This window comes from Heterocephalus glaber, unplaced genomic scaffold, assembly GCF_053883595.1.
Source record: "Heterocephalus glaber isolate CG9 unplaced genomic scaffold, H.glaber_assembly_v1.0 deba00000331, whole genome shotgun sequence".
Lineage (NCBI taxonomy): Eukaryota > Metazoa > Chordata > Mammalia > Rodentia > Bathyergidae > Heterocephalus > Heterocephalus glaber.
Window position 1 is genome coordinate 6,408,208 of NW_028258142.1, and position 16,793 is coordinate 6,425,000.

At 38.2% G+C, this 16,793-nt stretch overlaps 1 protein-coding gene across 1 annotated transcript; it reads right to left on the minus strand.

Annotated features, from left to right (window-relative positions):
• Positions 1–5,835: 5,835 nt before the first annotated feature.
• On the minus strand, positions 5,836–16,655 carry Timm21 (translocase of inner mitochondrial membrane 21). Its single transcript, XM_004861961.4, has 6 exons — positions 16,104–16,655; positions 9,168–9,230; positions 8,972–9,069; positions 7,646–7,719; positions 7,452–7,557; positions 5,836–7,356 (listed from the first exon to the last, which is right to left on the minus strand). The coding sequence occupies exons 1-6, from the start codon at positions 16,399–16,401 to the stop codon at positions 7,252–7,254; spliced, it is 744 nt and encodes a 247-aa protein (XP_004862018.1). The 5' UTR covers positions 16,402–16,655; the 3' UTR covers positions 5,836–7,251.
• Positions 16,656–16,793: the final 138 nt, after the last annotated feature.

Below are 16,793 nucleotides of genomic sequence, written 5' to 3' on the forward strand. Positions count from 1 at the left end.
CCCTTACAATTTTGAAGCAATTTTTTTTTTCCTGGTCACTAATTGCAATCTTATCTTCCATATCTGAAATTCTGTCTTCACATTGGCTCATTCTGCTGTTTAGACTTTCAATCCAGTTTTTGATATCCTGGAATTCTGTTTGTACCTGTTTTATGGATTCCATTTGTTTCCTATATTGGGATTCTATCATGTTCCTCAGCTCCTCTCTAGATTTATTAATCATGTCTTGCCCTATGTGCACAATCTCTGCTGTTATCTTAAAAATTATTTTTGATTTCATTTTTTCCACATCTTCTTTTGTTGCCAGTTCATGGAGTCCAGGTGGTTGAGTATCAGAGTGTTCCATCTCATTTCCCTTTTGGGTTGCTGTAGGTGATCTGGAAGTTTGGTTTTGAGACTTGTTTATGTGTCTTCTCATTTTGATGGGGTGGGGGGGAGGGGTGCTGTTGGTGCCAGCTTGACTCACCTCGTCTGAGCTGGGAGCAGTGGAACGGTGTCCCAGAAGCGCCTACCTCTGGGATGGGAGTGGTGGAATGGCGGCCTGGAATCCTCTTCCTCTGGGTTGGGAGTGCTGGAACGGTGGCCTGGAGCCCCTTCCTCTGGGCTGGGAGCACTGAGAAGGTGGCCCGGGAGCCCCTACCTCTGGGTTGGGAGTCGTGGAACTGTGGCTTGGATTCCCCTACCTCTGGGCTGGGAGCGCTGGAATAGTGGCTCAGAAGCCCCTTTCTCTGGGCTGGGCATGCTGGAATGGTGGCCCAGAAGCCCCTCTCTTTGGGCTAGGAGTGCTGGAACGGCAGCCAGGAAGCCCCTTCCTCTGGGTTGGGAGTGGTGGAGTGATTGATATTCTAAATGGAAAATTCCTTGTATGTGACTTGTTTTCCCATTTGATCCCCATTTAATCAATATTACTTGGATGACTGTACTTGTAATCTTATTGGTTGGTCATGGTTTTGTCCCAGCTCATGAGCACTTGTAAATTTCCATTGGGTCTTATAGTTTTGTCCCACTTTGTACCCACCTCATCACATGGCGTTGCTGTATAAAACATCTTTGAAAAGTGGGATGGGCGGGCAACCCATTCTGTCTCTCTGAGACAGAAGCTTTCTTTCTCTCAATAAAAATTTCCTACTCTTCACTTCCATTGTTCCTAGAATTCATTATTCCATTTTAGAGAACATGAACTTGCATTTCGGATATCTAGTAGGTTTGAGAGTTACATCTCTTTCCCTTATATCAATACCAATGTGTCTAGCAAATATTAAAGATTTATAACAGGGGCCAGAGTATAAGAGCAACAGAATTTCTAATACAGATATGATTGATTTTAGTGTTAACTGTTAGAATTACTTTGAAATTTCTGAAAGTTGAACGTCAATACTCTATAACTTCACAGTCTTTCTGGGGAGATACTTAAAAACAGGGTCATTAATGTGAGAATTTCAAAATAGCTCCCTGTTCATGAAAGCAAAAGCCTAGAAGTGCAAGCAGTAATGTGACTAAATGATACCACGTAAAAAGAATAAATCTCAAGACTAGAGCTGAAAATAATTGACTGAAAATATTTTAAGGAATATCAAGTACTATATATTAATTGTAATTAATCAATTACATATTAATGGAAGCATAACATAAATATTAAATAAAAAGACAATATATATGTCATCATGCGAAGAGGAAAGTAAGGCCATAATAAATGTGGTTACCTCAGGAGGCAGGAGGATATGATGTGAGGGCAGCTACATGGTGAGATGGTGGTTATTGTCACCATGTTGGTAAGGTCCCAGCTCTTACTGGGATGGTGACTTAATATAACTTAAACACATCTAACTAAATAAGTAAACGAAAGAGGCTTACTTATAGACGCTATGATTTGAATATGTTCCCAAGTTATTTGCTGGAAGCATGGATCCCAGTGTGGCAGTGTTGGAGGGGTGGGACCTTTAAGAGGTGGAGTGTATTAGAAATTAGGTCAGGAGGGGCTCCACTCTCATGAATGGGTTAATGCAAGTCACCTGGGTCAGGTCACCTGGGACTGTATAGTTCCCTTGAGAATGTGTTGTTATAAGCAAGCCTAACACCTCCCCAGATCCCTTTTGTATGTATCATTTGTCCACTCACACACACTTCCACCATTGTTATGTCAATCACCATGAGGCCCTCACCAGAACCAAGAGGATGCTTGTGGCATGCTCTTGAGGCTCCAGAACCGAGAGCTAAATGAACCCAGCCTTAGGTATTTTGCTGTAGCAGCAGAATATGGACTAAGACAATGAACAGTAGGAGCAGAACCAAGGATCTGATTAATACAATTTTGTGCACTGGACTCCAAAGGGGGAGGGGAAGTATCATACTTTATGTAGTAATAGAATAACATTTTATGATTATCTTCCCTGGAAAAAATTAAGAATCATATCTGTTGCCCTATATAGTTTTTAAAACAGTCTGTATGCCTTTGTTAGAAATTAAATTTTTAATTTCGAAACAAGCCAATTTGATACCTAATTCTATTTCACATGGTTAGGCTTACTACTGGACTTAAAATTGATGAAGCAGAATTTTTTTTCCTAATGTGAAATATTTAATAGATACCTTTAAAATTTCCAAAAATTTCTAAATTTAAAATTTCACAAACTTCTGAAGAAATAGTTATTAAATTTTAACTTTGGCAAGACTCAAATTTATACAGTTGATAGTTTTAATGTATTATTTTATACAATATTCTGAATTAGTTTTTGTTATATTTTATCATTTAACCCCAAAAGATTATATGACCATTTTTTTTTTTTAACTTGGCAAGTGTCAGATACTAATGAAAAGCCATTTGTTTGTCTTACCTATGAACTGTCAGGTATTTCATTACATGATAAAGTGAAGAAAGAATATTTCAAATATGTTGTATATGCAACTTTTGTCAATTAAAAAATAAAAAAAAAAGGAAGCAGCTCTCAAAGGGCAAAGATTTAATAGCAATGGAGAAAGATGTCACCAGGTCCTATCTGTGATGAATGAAATATATTTTAAGGGTAACTTTAAAAATGTTTGTACATATTTTATAGTAATTTATAATTAAATTTTAGGCATGTTTTCTAGATTCATTTTTAAATGTAATCTGAAGTCTAATTCTCTTTTATAGGACAAAATCTCCAATTCTCACATAAAATTGATTTTGCCTGTTTTGTGAGAGACCAGATAAGAACATTTGTATGTCCTTTTCTGAGAAAGATGAATTTCATGTTACTGTAACCAGGTTTAAGGTTAAAATGTTTAATGTTCCTATGAGAAATGTCCATTAAGAAACCACAACTGCTTTCTATTTATGGTTGCTACTAGAGTCCTGACCATTACATATATCTCAAGTCTAGAAACACAGCCCGTGAGACATTATTTCTATTGATCATGAGAGAAGATATGGCTGGTCTCAACCAGGTCAGCATGGAGGCAGATGCCAGGATGCTGGTAGATCCCCATGCCATCTCTCTCTTCAATGTAGAGTCTAGCTCTATTCAGACATATAAAAGCTAAATGAGTCTCAAAAGCAGAGGTCTGAAACCAGAGTGGCAATATATGAATGTATAATGATACTAATTGGAATACAGAATAACCCTTTATGGTCTTATCAGCATCTGATATTACTGGTTAGGTCTTCTTTATGTCTTTTCTTGGTTTTGGTGTTGTATTAGTCTGCTAGGACTGTCATGACAAAATATCATATCCTGCATGGTTAAACAACCGAAATTTATTTTCTTATGGTTCTGGAGGATGGAAAGCCAAGATAAAGCTGTCAGCAGGTCTGGTTTCTCCTGACGCCTCTTCCTGTGGTTGGCAGATGGCCCTCTTCTGTCCTCCCATGGTCTTCCCTCTGTGAGGGCATCTTTGGTGTGATGCTATGTATTCCTCTTATAAGAACACAAGTCAAATTGAATTAAGGTCCATCATAGTGTTCTGATTTAAAGGCTTTATCTCCAAATACAATCAATCACATTATGAGGGGGTGAGATTTGGAGGCTCCAACATATAAATTTTTAAGGTGACATGATTCAGCCAATAACAGGTAGCATCATTCTTAGTTTTCTCCTATCTTTTTGTTCCTTTCTTTCTGTCTTGTCCTATCCATCTATGACTACCATGTCATCAATCATTTGTCTATGTCCTTTGAAAGCTCTCATCCTTCTCTCAGGCCCTAACTGTAAATGTTCCTTAGGTTCAGTTTCAAATTCTTTGCTGTTCTTACAAACCTCAATCAAGTTGAGTGGAAACAGCATCACAGATGCTGGTGACAGCAAAATACCATTTAAGTTCAAATTCCATCTTCACCACTTATTGGCTTCAAGAGTCATCTGTGTACCAGTTTCTTCATGAGAAAAACTGAAATGTTGGAAGTAGCCACAGAGTTGCCCCAAAGGTTAAACAAACTATTTATATAGTGCTTAGAACAATGACATAGTAAGGGCCATGCAGGTGTCTGTTAAATAAATATGTACAGATTTGAAACTCATGTTTAATTATCTTTTTTTCCCCCATTGTTTACTGGCACATTTTAGGTATAAAATAGTTACATTCATCATTAGGATCTTGTACCATTACATGAGTATCTTGGGTTCTTATTTTTTTCCCCTTCCTTTGCCCTCCCTTCAACCCCTCCACCCTTCCCTATTTGTAAAGACTTTGTTTCCATTTTTTTTCCCTTTTCTCATATTTTTTCTTTTTCCTTCTTTCCTTTCCCCTACCCCTCCCACTTTCCCTGCTCCTTTAGACCTTTTCTTCCTATTACCACAATATCAATTATATATTTTTTAATTATAATATCAAAATTTAGAGGACCTTACCACAGATTTTATAGAATTTAAAAGGATATAGAAAGCATATTACAAAAATCTTAATTATCTTATAATCAACTAATTTAAAATACAGGGCTTTGAGAGTATCAGGTGCTTTTCTGCATAGCATTGATCATTGCAGTTGATTAAATGATTGCCTCAACAAATACTTGTTATTGTAAGATTTATATGAAATTGTCTCATATTAATTATGGGTAGAAAACTAAGTTGTCAGGGAAGAGAAATGTTTCATTTGCTTTATAGTCACTTTGTGAAGCTTCTAATAAGATAAAAAATTCCAAGAGAAAACTTATTTTGCTCTTGTATGCAGAATATGACATTTTTCCTTAAGGTGATTTTAAGTAGATTAATGTTTATATATAATTATCTCTAAGTTTTTGTTTTAGAGAACATCATTAACAACTATAGACAAGAAACAAATTATTTGTATTTTTTCTTGTGTTCTGGTTGGTGGCTTATTTCTCCTTGATTTTAAATTCTCATATGATACTAACATGTTTCAGTAATTTTGTGATATAACCAATTAATGTTTATAAAATGATAAACAGTAATACTTTTTTGCCTTTTTATTAGTATGTTTGTAGTACATGCTGATTACACTGTTTGTAGGGAGTTGGTACATGTACATAACACATCTTAATCTTTTTCCATCCCCTTCCCCTCCCTCCTTCCATTTGTTGATCCCTTTCTCATTTGAGAAAGATCTATCTCCCTACTTCCTATTATCTATTTTTTACTTTGCTCTTTATTTATATTTTGGATTTTTCACATAAGAGAAACCATGTGATATTTAAGCCCATGTCTGATCTATTTCATTTAACATTATGGTCTCAAGGCGCAATACCTTTTTAAAATTTTAAACGGTGATACATCTTTGGATGTAAAGTTAATGTCAATGAGCAGCTGAATAAAATCAAACTAGATTGAGATTCACTAGTAGAGCTAGGTAGATGCAGATAATCTGTACGTATATTGCAAAAAACAAAATCAGATCACATTTAAAAACTTTAAAAGTTTATTACGCATACAAAATAACAGTTTTGTATAATTGATAAGAAACAATCTACTGGAAAGGCTGAAAAACTGGCTGAGAGACCTAACCCAAATTAAGAGTTCACCCTATCAGTGAAAGCATGTTCCCTCAGGGAGAGAACAGTTCTGCTGTGACACTTCGATACTTCCTAAACGTGTGTAATTTTTAGAATTAAAGTAATAAAACACTTAAGACAGCAGTTAAACCAAAACTTTAACTCACTTAAGGAGATACACTAAGCAAGGAAATAAACTTCCTGAAGATCTTTCTATCCTGAATATGATAGGATCTCAAAAGCCCATCAGAAACCCCTCCACTGTCAGTTCTAAAGAACAAAGAATAGTGCTGGGGAATCCCCATTCTAAAGCCTTCACAGATAAGGGGCCACAGAGCACTTTAGTTATGTGATAAGGGCTTATAAGTGAAAGTCACTTTTTATCTCCAGCAAATACCACAAATAAAATAAAGTGTTCATATTTTAAAAATATTTTTTTAAAAGGGCCTCACACACATTTGAACAACTCCCACTTATTTTTGGCATTCTCTTGGCAGTGTCAAGTATCAGCATAAGTTCTGAAGGGGCTGGGGACACCTCCTGGCGGCTCTACGGTCGAGGCACTTGTACCCATCATCTGTCACCAGCCAACCGGGGAACAGTGAGGTCTAATGTGCCTGAAGGACCTGCACAGCCCATATACCTGCTAGAACAGATAGAGCCAGTTCACCAGATGGCAGAGTGTGTTCTCCTCCCACAGCAGACAGTGCCTCCAAATCACGGATTGGGAAACAGGAAATAGATTCCTAAATCATACAATTTCCACAACCTTTCTATGATGTATTTACCATCTGATTATAGTCCTCAAATACTTTCATATGTTATCTTAAGAGATTCCAAATTATATGGAAGATGTTTCTGACATTTTTTTTTTTTCCCGGTACTGGGGATTGAACTCAAGACCTTGTGCTTGTGAGACAGGTATGGTGCCACTGAGCTAAATCCCTGGCCCTTGAGATTTTTCTTAGTTCTAATTTTTTCTGCTGGCTTTATATAATTATGTAATATGAAAAAAATCCCAAAATATCAAAATTTATTTACATGTTGCAAAACATTCAGTAACAAAAAATTCTCATCATGAATGATATTAGAGCAGAAATGCTGCCATAATTGAAAATTCACTAATAAAATATGCTTTATGATCTATTTCATGATTTTTCACAAGAAAGGCTTGTCTAAATGTATCAAATATCCTATTACATTCACCTTTATGAGCGCTATACTGTCTTACTCTTCTGAACAGATTCTGGAAGAGAGTTGTGAAGATCATAATGAATCTGTACCATTTCACACCCACCAGGGAACAGTATGCTTGCTTGATTCTTCTAATTATCTTGGAATCGATTATCTTCAATGATAATGGTTCTTCTAGGATAGGATTCCACTTCCACAAATATGTACCGAAATTCATATTCACCGTTCTTTGGATTCTGAAAAAATATATTTTCAGGTGTTATTTCCCTTTCCAGAGCTTAGACAACACTGTGCTCAGAACCACTAATACCTGATGACCCAAATCTCACACCTCTTTAACTTCCACATGCACTGTTCCTTGCTTCCCTGGCTCGGACCCTTCAATGTAGAATTTCACACGTGTGTGTTTCAGCCCATCTTTTACATATTCGATAAAACTGTTGAGACACGAAATAACGTAAGTCAAAAGTTCCTTTCACTTAGAAACTATCCTTGAGCTTTCTAACTTCAAGCAGACTGTGGTACCTGACATGATGCCTTCGACCACGTCTTGTCATCTCCCCGTAGCCTTTAACAGGCTCACCAAAGAAACTGATCACCTGTAGAATAAAGACAACACATCCTTTAGTGGTATTTTTGTTTTTATAAGTTTCTATGGAAATATTTTTTTTTTTTGGTACCAGGAATCGAACTCAGGACCTTGTGCTTGCAAGGGAGGCAGGGGAACCACTGAGCTAAATCCCTGGCCCTGGAAATATTTCTGATAAAAGTATTTTAAGAAAAAAGAAATCAGTAAGTCTAGGGCCCTAGCAAAAATGGTGACTCCAGGGATGAGAAAACTAGAAGTTATTATGCAAATATTACCCCACAGATAATTCAAAAGAATATTTCATGCACAGAGATGTAAACAGTTAACTTTATAGTGTCACTTGTAATTTTGGAACAAAGTAGGTTGAAGTGAAGCTGTTTCCATTCCCTTTACAAAAAATAAAGTGTCCAAATATTTCTCTACCAATACCACACGGTTTGAAGACAAACAGTGTCTGAACACTTTTAATGAAATTTAATGAATGGGTCTAACACTAAAAGCTACGATCAGCATGGCATTTTAAGTGACTAAATACATTAAGAAAAAAACCAAGTTACAATGACACATTTAAAATCAGCCAAGTGTGAACCTGTAATTCTTAATGGAAAAATTTACATGAAGTAAAAATGTAGTTTTTATTCAATTTAATAAGCAAATACCTAGAACCCTGTCTAAAAAATACAAATTTGATGTTAAACTAAAGAGTTTCACCCTCAACTTTGTATAATTTTTCTTTGCTGAGTATCTTCATTTCCCAGCATGAATGAAAAGGAGTAATATGTGTATGATAGATATTTGCTAAAACAAGTAGAGCAACTGCCCAAATAATTTACTTTAATAAATATATGAGTATCAGAATATTAGGATTTTCTGTATTTTGAACAGGCATGGTACCCAGCAGAGAGGGCCCTTAAAAAAAAAGTACTGAAAAAAACTGAATTGTTAAAGTTTAAGAACTACTCATAGAGCTCCTTTAGGTAGCAAATTATCACCTTAATAATAGCTCATTCTTTGTGTTTATTTTATCGGGTTTCGTTTCTTGAAAATGCTGAAAAATATATGTATAATTAGGATGAAAACATCCATATACTAACCTTTGGGTACTTGTGATCAAAGTGTTTCAAATACAGAACAAAGGCCTAATAACATAATCAGAACCGAGCCAGTAGCTCTGCTATGCATTTCACTGGTTTCAGAATTGGTACTTGAATTCTACCTATTCCTCCTCCCCAACATGTTCTCCCTCTTATCAGAGAACTAACCTCGGGATGTGTTCTGCATTTTTCTAAGGCTTTCCCATATATCTTACTAGGACTGGATGAAGAAAAAAGTTCTTTGAAAATCACGTAAAACAAGCCACCTGAAAAATCACAGAACAAGAAGATGAAGCAAAGAAAGAACAAGATGAAAAGTTATGTTGAGATATTCAAGAGTTTTGTAAATGCTGTTTTTTGGTACCTGTAATGCTGATTCCAATGAGTACCACTATTAAGTAGGTGAAATCTTTTCCAGCTTCTTTCACTGCAAAAGAAAGAATGCCAATGAGTTATATGTACGCCTGTCAAAAACCAGTCTGCTCCCAGCTTTGGCATTTCTAGCAGGACACGCAGGAGTCAGGGTCAAAGTGAGTGGCTCCAGTATATTCTCAGCAGCTGTTCTCAAATCTCTCTATGCTTCACAGCTTCAGCAGAATCTTGGAGCAGGGCCTAGGAATCTGTTCTTGTTTTACTTAATATATTAAGTATTATAATATATTATTGCATTTCAATATTAAGTATTATATTACAATATTAAGTATTATTAATATACTATTGTATTACAATACTATTGCCTTGCTTTCTAGGAAGAAGAGATCCTCATCCGGTCCCTCAGAGTAAGAAAAACTACAGCAGATTAGAAACAATGAATCCAGGTTTGGTGGGCACAGATTAACCTTCCCAAATGCCATTATTCCTGCTCCCCCACTGACTGGTACTTAAAATACAGAGAATTGAATTCAAAAGTGGAATCTGCTTGGCCAGGAAGATTTGTGAATTATAAAAGGTTAGAAAATGAAGAATCTACACAGAAGATACACTGTACTTACTTTTTTTCCACACTAATGTACGTGTACATTCTGGGAGCTAAAAAATTCAATCAAGACATTGTTATGGGACAGAGTACAGCAGTACCTTGGTTCATGAATCCTTTTGTTTGCAAACAATTTGGTTTGCAAACAGAAGTGTTTGGCAAAATTTTGTTTCTGTTTGCAAACTCTGCATTAGGTGACAAACAGGACTGCGGCCATCTTTCCCACACAAACACAAACGTGGTCATCTTTTCCAAAATTATAGAACAAATTAAGTTTGTGAACTGAGGTACTACTGTATATATGTATGTACATAATATAGGTATCTTAGCTTCACGTATATGTAAAAGCTACTACAATTACAGTTATTTCACTGATGCTGAAAAAGTGCATTCCCTGCTGATATCATATTTATTAATTTATTCACATTAGGAACCTAGATTTTTTTTTTTCTTTTTTGTTTTTTTGAGGCAGGGTTTTGATGTGTAGTTCAGGTGGGCTTGAACTCACTGTGGAGGCCAGGCTGGCCTTGAACTTGCGGCAACCCTCCTGCCTCAGCCTCCAGAGTGCTGGGATTACAGGTGTGCGCCACCATGCCCTGCTAGTAATCTAGATTTCTTAAATATAAATCTCTTACAGTTTTTTTCAGAAAAGCAAAATTTTTAAGTTTGTTATTGTTTTCTCCTCTTTTTGTATCATAAACTTCTATTACTTTACAATATTTTATTTAAAAATAGTCTTCAGCATGGCACAATTCTTCAAATTTTCAGTACTGATTCCAAACCTAAAAGATGTGATTCAAACACTAAAAAAATACATCTGTTAAAATCTGTATAATTCGTAAGATTAATCTAATCAATGACTGTCACCACAAACTTGATATTCAGATTCAGGTGTTGAGAGGCCTACCATGACAGTATCTCTCATTCCATTCTCCATTAATGCCATAAATACATGTGATGGTTAGGGTGGAGTTTCAACTTGATTGGCTTTGGGATTGGTCCTGGGGATTGGTGGAGCACACTTCTACAAGTGTATGGGTAGGTCATGGAGGTGTGGCTTTGAGATCTGTTTGATTCTTTGCCCCTTCCTCTCTGACACTCTCCTCCTCCACTGTCCTGAAATAATTATCTTTGTTCTACGTACCCTCCACCGTGATGTTACCACTTTGGAGCCAGCGAACTACAGACTGAGACTGTGAGCCAAATTATACTCCTCCTTTAAGGTGGATGGGGGGAGTTGTGTCCAGCAATGGAAACATAACTAATATACTTCAACAAATAGTAACTGCCAGCTCTGTGCTCAAGCCCCAACTTTATAGTATTGTTATCTTACAGCTGTCTCCAATAGAGACATTGTTCATCTTCCTCTTCTTGACCTCTCAGACCTAGTAATTTCATAAAAAACAAGCAAGCAAAAACAAAAACAAAAATACTCATCTATTTGTTTCTTTGCCCTTTAGTGGGTGTCCCCAGCTGCAGGGAGTAGTAGCTGCCTGTTCTCAGCTGAGCTCCTCTTTGGGCATTTCTTTATCCAAAGAGAGCATCCTTACTTTATCATAGCTCTTCCCTGTGCCTGTCCATACTCAGAGCTCCCCCAGGGACTGGCAGAGGCCCCTACTGCATACAGATGTGAGTTCCTTCTTCTGCCCAGTCCTGCTTCCCCTGACCTTCAACATGTGCTTCGACAACAAACTTCTTTACCTAAATTTCACTGTGTCTATGTCCCTGGCAAGGTAAGCTACAGGAGGTACTATGAAGAATGGTCTGATAAAGCAGCTCCAAATTGGGACTTTGGAGCTTAATCACTAGATACTTGCTAGCAACAAGGAGCATTAACAAGTCCAAACATGCAGCTGTACTACACCTGTTGCGTTGTTACCCAGGACTGGTGAATATTCCATCCTGGTAAGACAGAAGGCACTAGGAGTTCCTACTTTGGCAATTTTGGAGGAATAAGCAATTTTAGGACAGTGGGTATGGATGGGACATGGGGAAGGACGCTGAGAAGATAAGGGGAATCCCCAGTGAAGTTGAAGAGAGAAAGGCAGATGCTCCCTTGATGCCACAAAAAATTAATGGGCTGCACTCAGAAGGAAGAAAATGGTGTGGATCAGGCCCAGGGCATCAGAGCAGCAGAAAGCCCAGTATTTCAAGCCTATCAAATTTTCTATGTGAGGACTAGGTTTTGATTTGGGAGGAAAGGAAACCTAAAGCTTGGTACCGAAATACTGAGGTTAATGTTCTCAAAAATATGCAATCTTCAGATTCTTCTGAAACTTCTGAGCTTGAAGAAGTGACTTATTCCTCTTCATTAAAGGTCAGCATGTCTTCCTCCTTGATGAGTAGGTGGCAATTTCTGCCTAGCAAGACATGTGCTCCCCACAGGAAGTCTCTCCACCTTTCTCTCCTGCAGCCCAAGGACAACACAACTGGGTGTGAGACGGGAAGAAAGGGATAATACTTTCAAGAAGCTTGGAGAACATACATAGTATGTGATTGTCCCTTAAAGGGCATCAAGGAGCTGGCACAATGGCACAAACCTGTATACCCAATACTCTGGGAGGCTGAAGCAGAAGGTTCCCAAATTCAAGCCCAGCCTGGGCAACTTAGTAAAACTGTACCTCAAAATAAAAGTAAATAAAAGGCTGGGGATATAGTTCAGTATGGGCCCTGGGTTCAATCCCTAGTCCCGAAAAAAAAAAAAAAAAAAAGTTTATCAAGGATCAGACTACTGGCAAAGTGAAGGTTGATCTGCATGGAGGGCGGAGCGCCACCCTACTTAGTGATGAAGAATTTACCAATGAAGAAAGCACCTAGAAAATTGATATACAGCTAGGTTTGCTCTTGGAAACGATGATGGCCCACATTAAGTGAAAATGAAAATGACCGAATTGACATGGCAAATTGGAGAAAGGCACACCAGCCTGAGAGGGGACACACTAGAGTAGATATAAGATGGAAAGCCTCAAAACCCACTAGCTGACCACATTTCCTAGCTGGTTGGAGGACACTTTGCCAAAACCAAATGGAAGCCATAAGTACATCTTTACAGGGCACGATTCCCTCACAGCTCCAAGATGAAAGAATCCTGAAAGACAGACAAAGTCATTGTATTTAACATTCAGAAGCCAGGTAGGTACAACTATGCTAATAAGTGGTAAGGATGAGTGGCAGCCAAGGGTGTCTGATTTGTAAAGAGCACCACAGATGATTACAACATGGTGTTCCCAAGGGCAAGACTAATGGGCAGCTGAGGATACTGCTCAATTATATAATCATGATAATTAATTAAGAACAATCAAGAGGCTGAAGGCAATTGCTCTAATGTAAAGTTATGATCACTGCCACACTTTCTGGTCCTGAACAAGTTTCCAGACCTGGAAGCCATTTACTGAAGGAAGGACCATTCCTTCTGAGCAACGTGAGGAAGATGATTCCACTGGTGCTTCAGTAAAGGGACCTACTGCCATTAACTTGGGCACAGAGTCTACACCAACAAAAATTCTCAAGGATCCAGAGTCATCCAAAGAGTGAAATCCCTGTTAGGTGTGTGGGGGGCTATGTAACAAAGTCACTTGTAATAGACTTACAGCTGGATCCAGGGATTTTGCTGGTAGTCAATTCCCTGATTTCCAAATAACTGGAACAGATACTGTATAGTCATTAATAACAGCAACAACCATAACCCCTACTTTACTTTGAGGTAGATAAAGAGCTATCATAGTGGAAAAAAGTTGAATAAAAGCCACTGAAATTCTTCTTGCTGATCAAGACAGTAAATTAAAAAAAAAAATTACATCTATGAAGGAATGGCAAAGATGGTGCTACTCTTAATGACCTAATGATACAGGAGTGGTGCCTGCTGACGTATTCCTATGTAAGTTACCAGTCTTCCCCTTCAAAAACCAAGTAAGGGCTAGAGAATAAATGTAGATCAATGCAATCTCAACCAAGCGGTAGCTTCCACATAAATGCAATGCCAGATATGAGAACATCATGGGAGCACATTAACACAGGCTCTTGGCACTGATGCTGAAGGATGCTTTATAGCTCTATTGAAAAGCAGCAGCAGTGGTAGTAGCAACATGAAAGAGAGCAGTATTTGTGGTCTTGTCTAGGATTTGATAATTCTCCCAGTCTCTTTATATATAGTCTTATGGAACTGAAACCTTCTGGTCCTGGGCTGTTCAGTAGAATAGCTACTAGCCACTTATGGTTAAATAAGTTTAATTTTAAATTAAAATTAAGTTCCTTGGTCACACTAGCTACATTTCAAATGCTCAAAAGCCACTTGTGGCCAGTGGCTATGATACTGGACAACAAAAATACAGAATATTTCCATCACTGCAGAAAATTTTGTTTGGATGCTATTCTGGACATTGAGCAGAAGAATATCACATCTGTCTACTATATCAATGTCACCATATTTGCGCTAAGGAACAAGTGCTAAGTGTGTCAGAGGGCTTGGTAAGGTGTGTGTTCCAAATGTGAGAGATGGGCTTGATAAGATTCAGAGACTCAGCAAACCATTTGTGAGACTTGCAGGGGTAAACTCTCTGAGGCATGCTGGGAGATCCTATTCCAAGTAAAAGACAAACTATTGCATCCTTTGGCTCTCATCATAATGCTTGATCAAACTTTTTGGATTCTACAGGCAACATATTCTATACTTGGGAATACTCTTCCCATTAATTCACTAAGCTGCTAGGAAGGAAGGTTGTCACCTTTGGACGGGGTCTAAAAGGAAAGGGCTCTGCAGAAGGCCCAGCCTGCAGTGCAAACAGCTCTGTTGCTTCAGCCAAATGACTCAACACACATGTCATTTGATAATTGTATATCTTTCACCTCAGCATATGGACTGTTCTTTTGTGCTGAATTACTATCATAATGAAAATCTTGGGGTGTGTGTGTATATATATATACATATACATATACATATATATATATATATATAGTGAGACCTGAGTAACTCCATTTTAAAATTTGGCCCCATCTTAGAGTAAGGTGGCCTGGACATAAATTCTAGTTCCAAGAAAAACCACAAGATGTACTTTGGCCACCTGCCTGTGATAATGTTCAGCAGTCCCCTAGCAACTAGCCTAGCAACAGCTAATCAGTAGCTCCCTCAATGTCCCAGATGGTCTTCTCATGGCCTGCGACAGCTAATCAGTAGTTACCCCAATACCCCCAGTATCCCAGATGTTCTTTTCGGTGACTTGAGCAGCCGTTTGCAGTTCAGCGCGCAAGGCCCAACCAATTAGGTTTAAACTTGCTAAATGCTAGCCAATCGTATGATGTGCGTGTGATTTGAAACCCCGCGCCTTGCTGTAACCTCTATAAAAACCCCTGGTGTTTTAGAGTCGGGGCTGTCAATCCTGACCCGCTGCGTCGGTGTCAGATGAGAGTCCCTGCTCGAGCTTGAATAAACGACCCTAGTGCGTTTGCATTGGAATCGGCTCCTTGGTGGTCTTTGGGGACCTCGCGATCTGGGAACAACAATATATACTTTTTTTTTTGGTACCGGGAATCGAACTCAGGTCCTTGCGCTTGCGCAGCAGGCGGAGAAACCACTGAGCTAAATCCCCAGCCTCTTGGATTATATTTTTAACATACTCAGCAGATTACAAAACAACTGATAGGATATCAATTTTTATGTTAAAAATGAAAAAGTATATACACTGAAATAACTAAAATATAAATGTCATCTTTGTGTGGTATAATAATGGGGGTCTGAATTGCTTTCTTTGCCTCCTTTTGTTATATTCTTAAAATGACTTGTAAAATGAAGAAATAAAAAATTTAAATAGTTGTGAAAACATTTCATTTTCCCCAAGAAAATTACATTTCACCCCCCCCCCCCCGCTCAGTGTGTTCTATTACCGCACCTAAAGTGTCTGAGGAAAACGGATGTTTAGACATTTTTAATTTTGTAGTCTATAATATCTAATTCAGGATCTGGAAATAAAATCAGTGTTTCAATAGAAAATCTTATCGAGCTGAACTACAAAACCTTATTATGACTGAATAACCTCTTCTATTTATACTACAATTACTCTTCACATATATGTATTATAACACAAGTTGATAAAAATTTTCTAGACACAACGTAATAGTTATATCACAATCAAAGTCAACTTTCAAATCCGAGTTCAAATTTGTGAAATTGTAGGTCTATGCTCTCCCGTTGTAAACTGTCTTTAACGGACATACTTTTTAATTTGTGTGAACTGACTTCTCAATTTAGTTGTAAACTTGGGACAAAGAAAGGTCATTGGCAGGTCTCGTCAGGTTGGATGGAGGACTGGACACTACAAATATTTTTACCTTTCTGAGTCGTTGGCATAGCGGTTTCCCCTCTCTGACCTCTGTGTACAGATACTTGCTTGCGGCTGTCCTCTGCTTTCTGGGGTCGCGGTCCCTGCGTCCAGATAGTTTTCTGGGGCACTCCAAAGATAGATCCAGATAGCACCATTTTCTTCTGGCCTCGAAGCCCCCATCTCAAACTGGGCTCAGTCGTAAAGCAAGCTTTGTTAAGCGCAAAGTGCGGCAACAACAATCGTCTCCCAGAGGATCTGTGCAGCTTTTCTGCATACTGTATAGCTCGTAAAAAAGTACCAATCATGTTTAAAGAAAACTTCAGCGTAGTGACGATGCTAACTAGAGTCAGCAAAGATTTACCACCCAGCCAGATACGTACTGAAATTCACACATTTGCATTACAGGAGCTTTAGGTTTATAGTGACAAAAAGTCTCCTGAGAGAATGTTCATCTTCCTTTTGTCCTCTTGTTATATGAATTAAAATGTCCGAATTACCTCCCACGCTGACATTCGCAGTTTCCCCGCCATACCTTCGCAAAGCAGCCTGGGAATCTTCCAGGCATTCTGGGAAGCAGAGTTTAAGGACTTTACACTTAACCAAGTGGGCGCAGAGCCTAAGGAAGGAGGGACTACACCTCCCACAATGCAAGGCAGCCAGAGCCCGTCAGCCTGACACCTCCCTGACACTTCCCAGA

What these genes read in the sequence shown, in the direction of transcription:
- Timm21 (XM_004861961.4), bottom strand. Translation starts at nt 16,401, where the DNA reads ATGATTGGTACTTTTTTACGAGCTATACAGTATGCAGAAAAGCTGCAC. An exon ending in TATGCCAACGACTCAGAAAG is followed by an intron (nt 9,231 to 16,103) that starts GTAAAAATATTT and finishes TTTCTTTTGCAG; the next exon opens with TGAAAGAAGCTGGAAAAGAT. An exon ending in TGCATGTGGAAGTTAAAGAG is followed by an intron (nt 7,357 to 7,451) that starts GTGTGAGATTTG and finishes ATATTTTTTCAG; the next exon opens with AATCCAAAGAACGGTGAATA.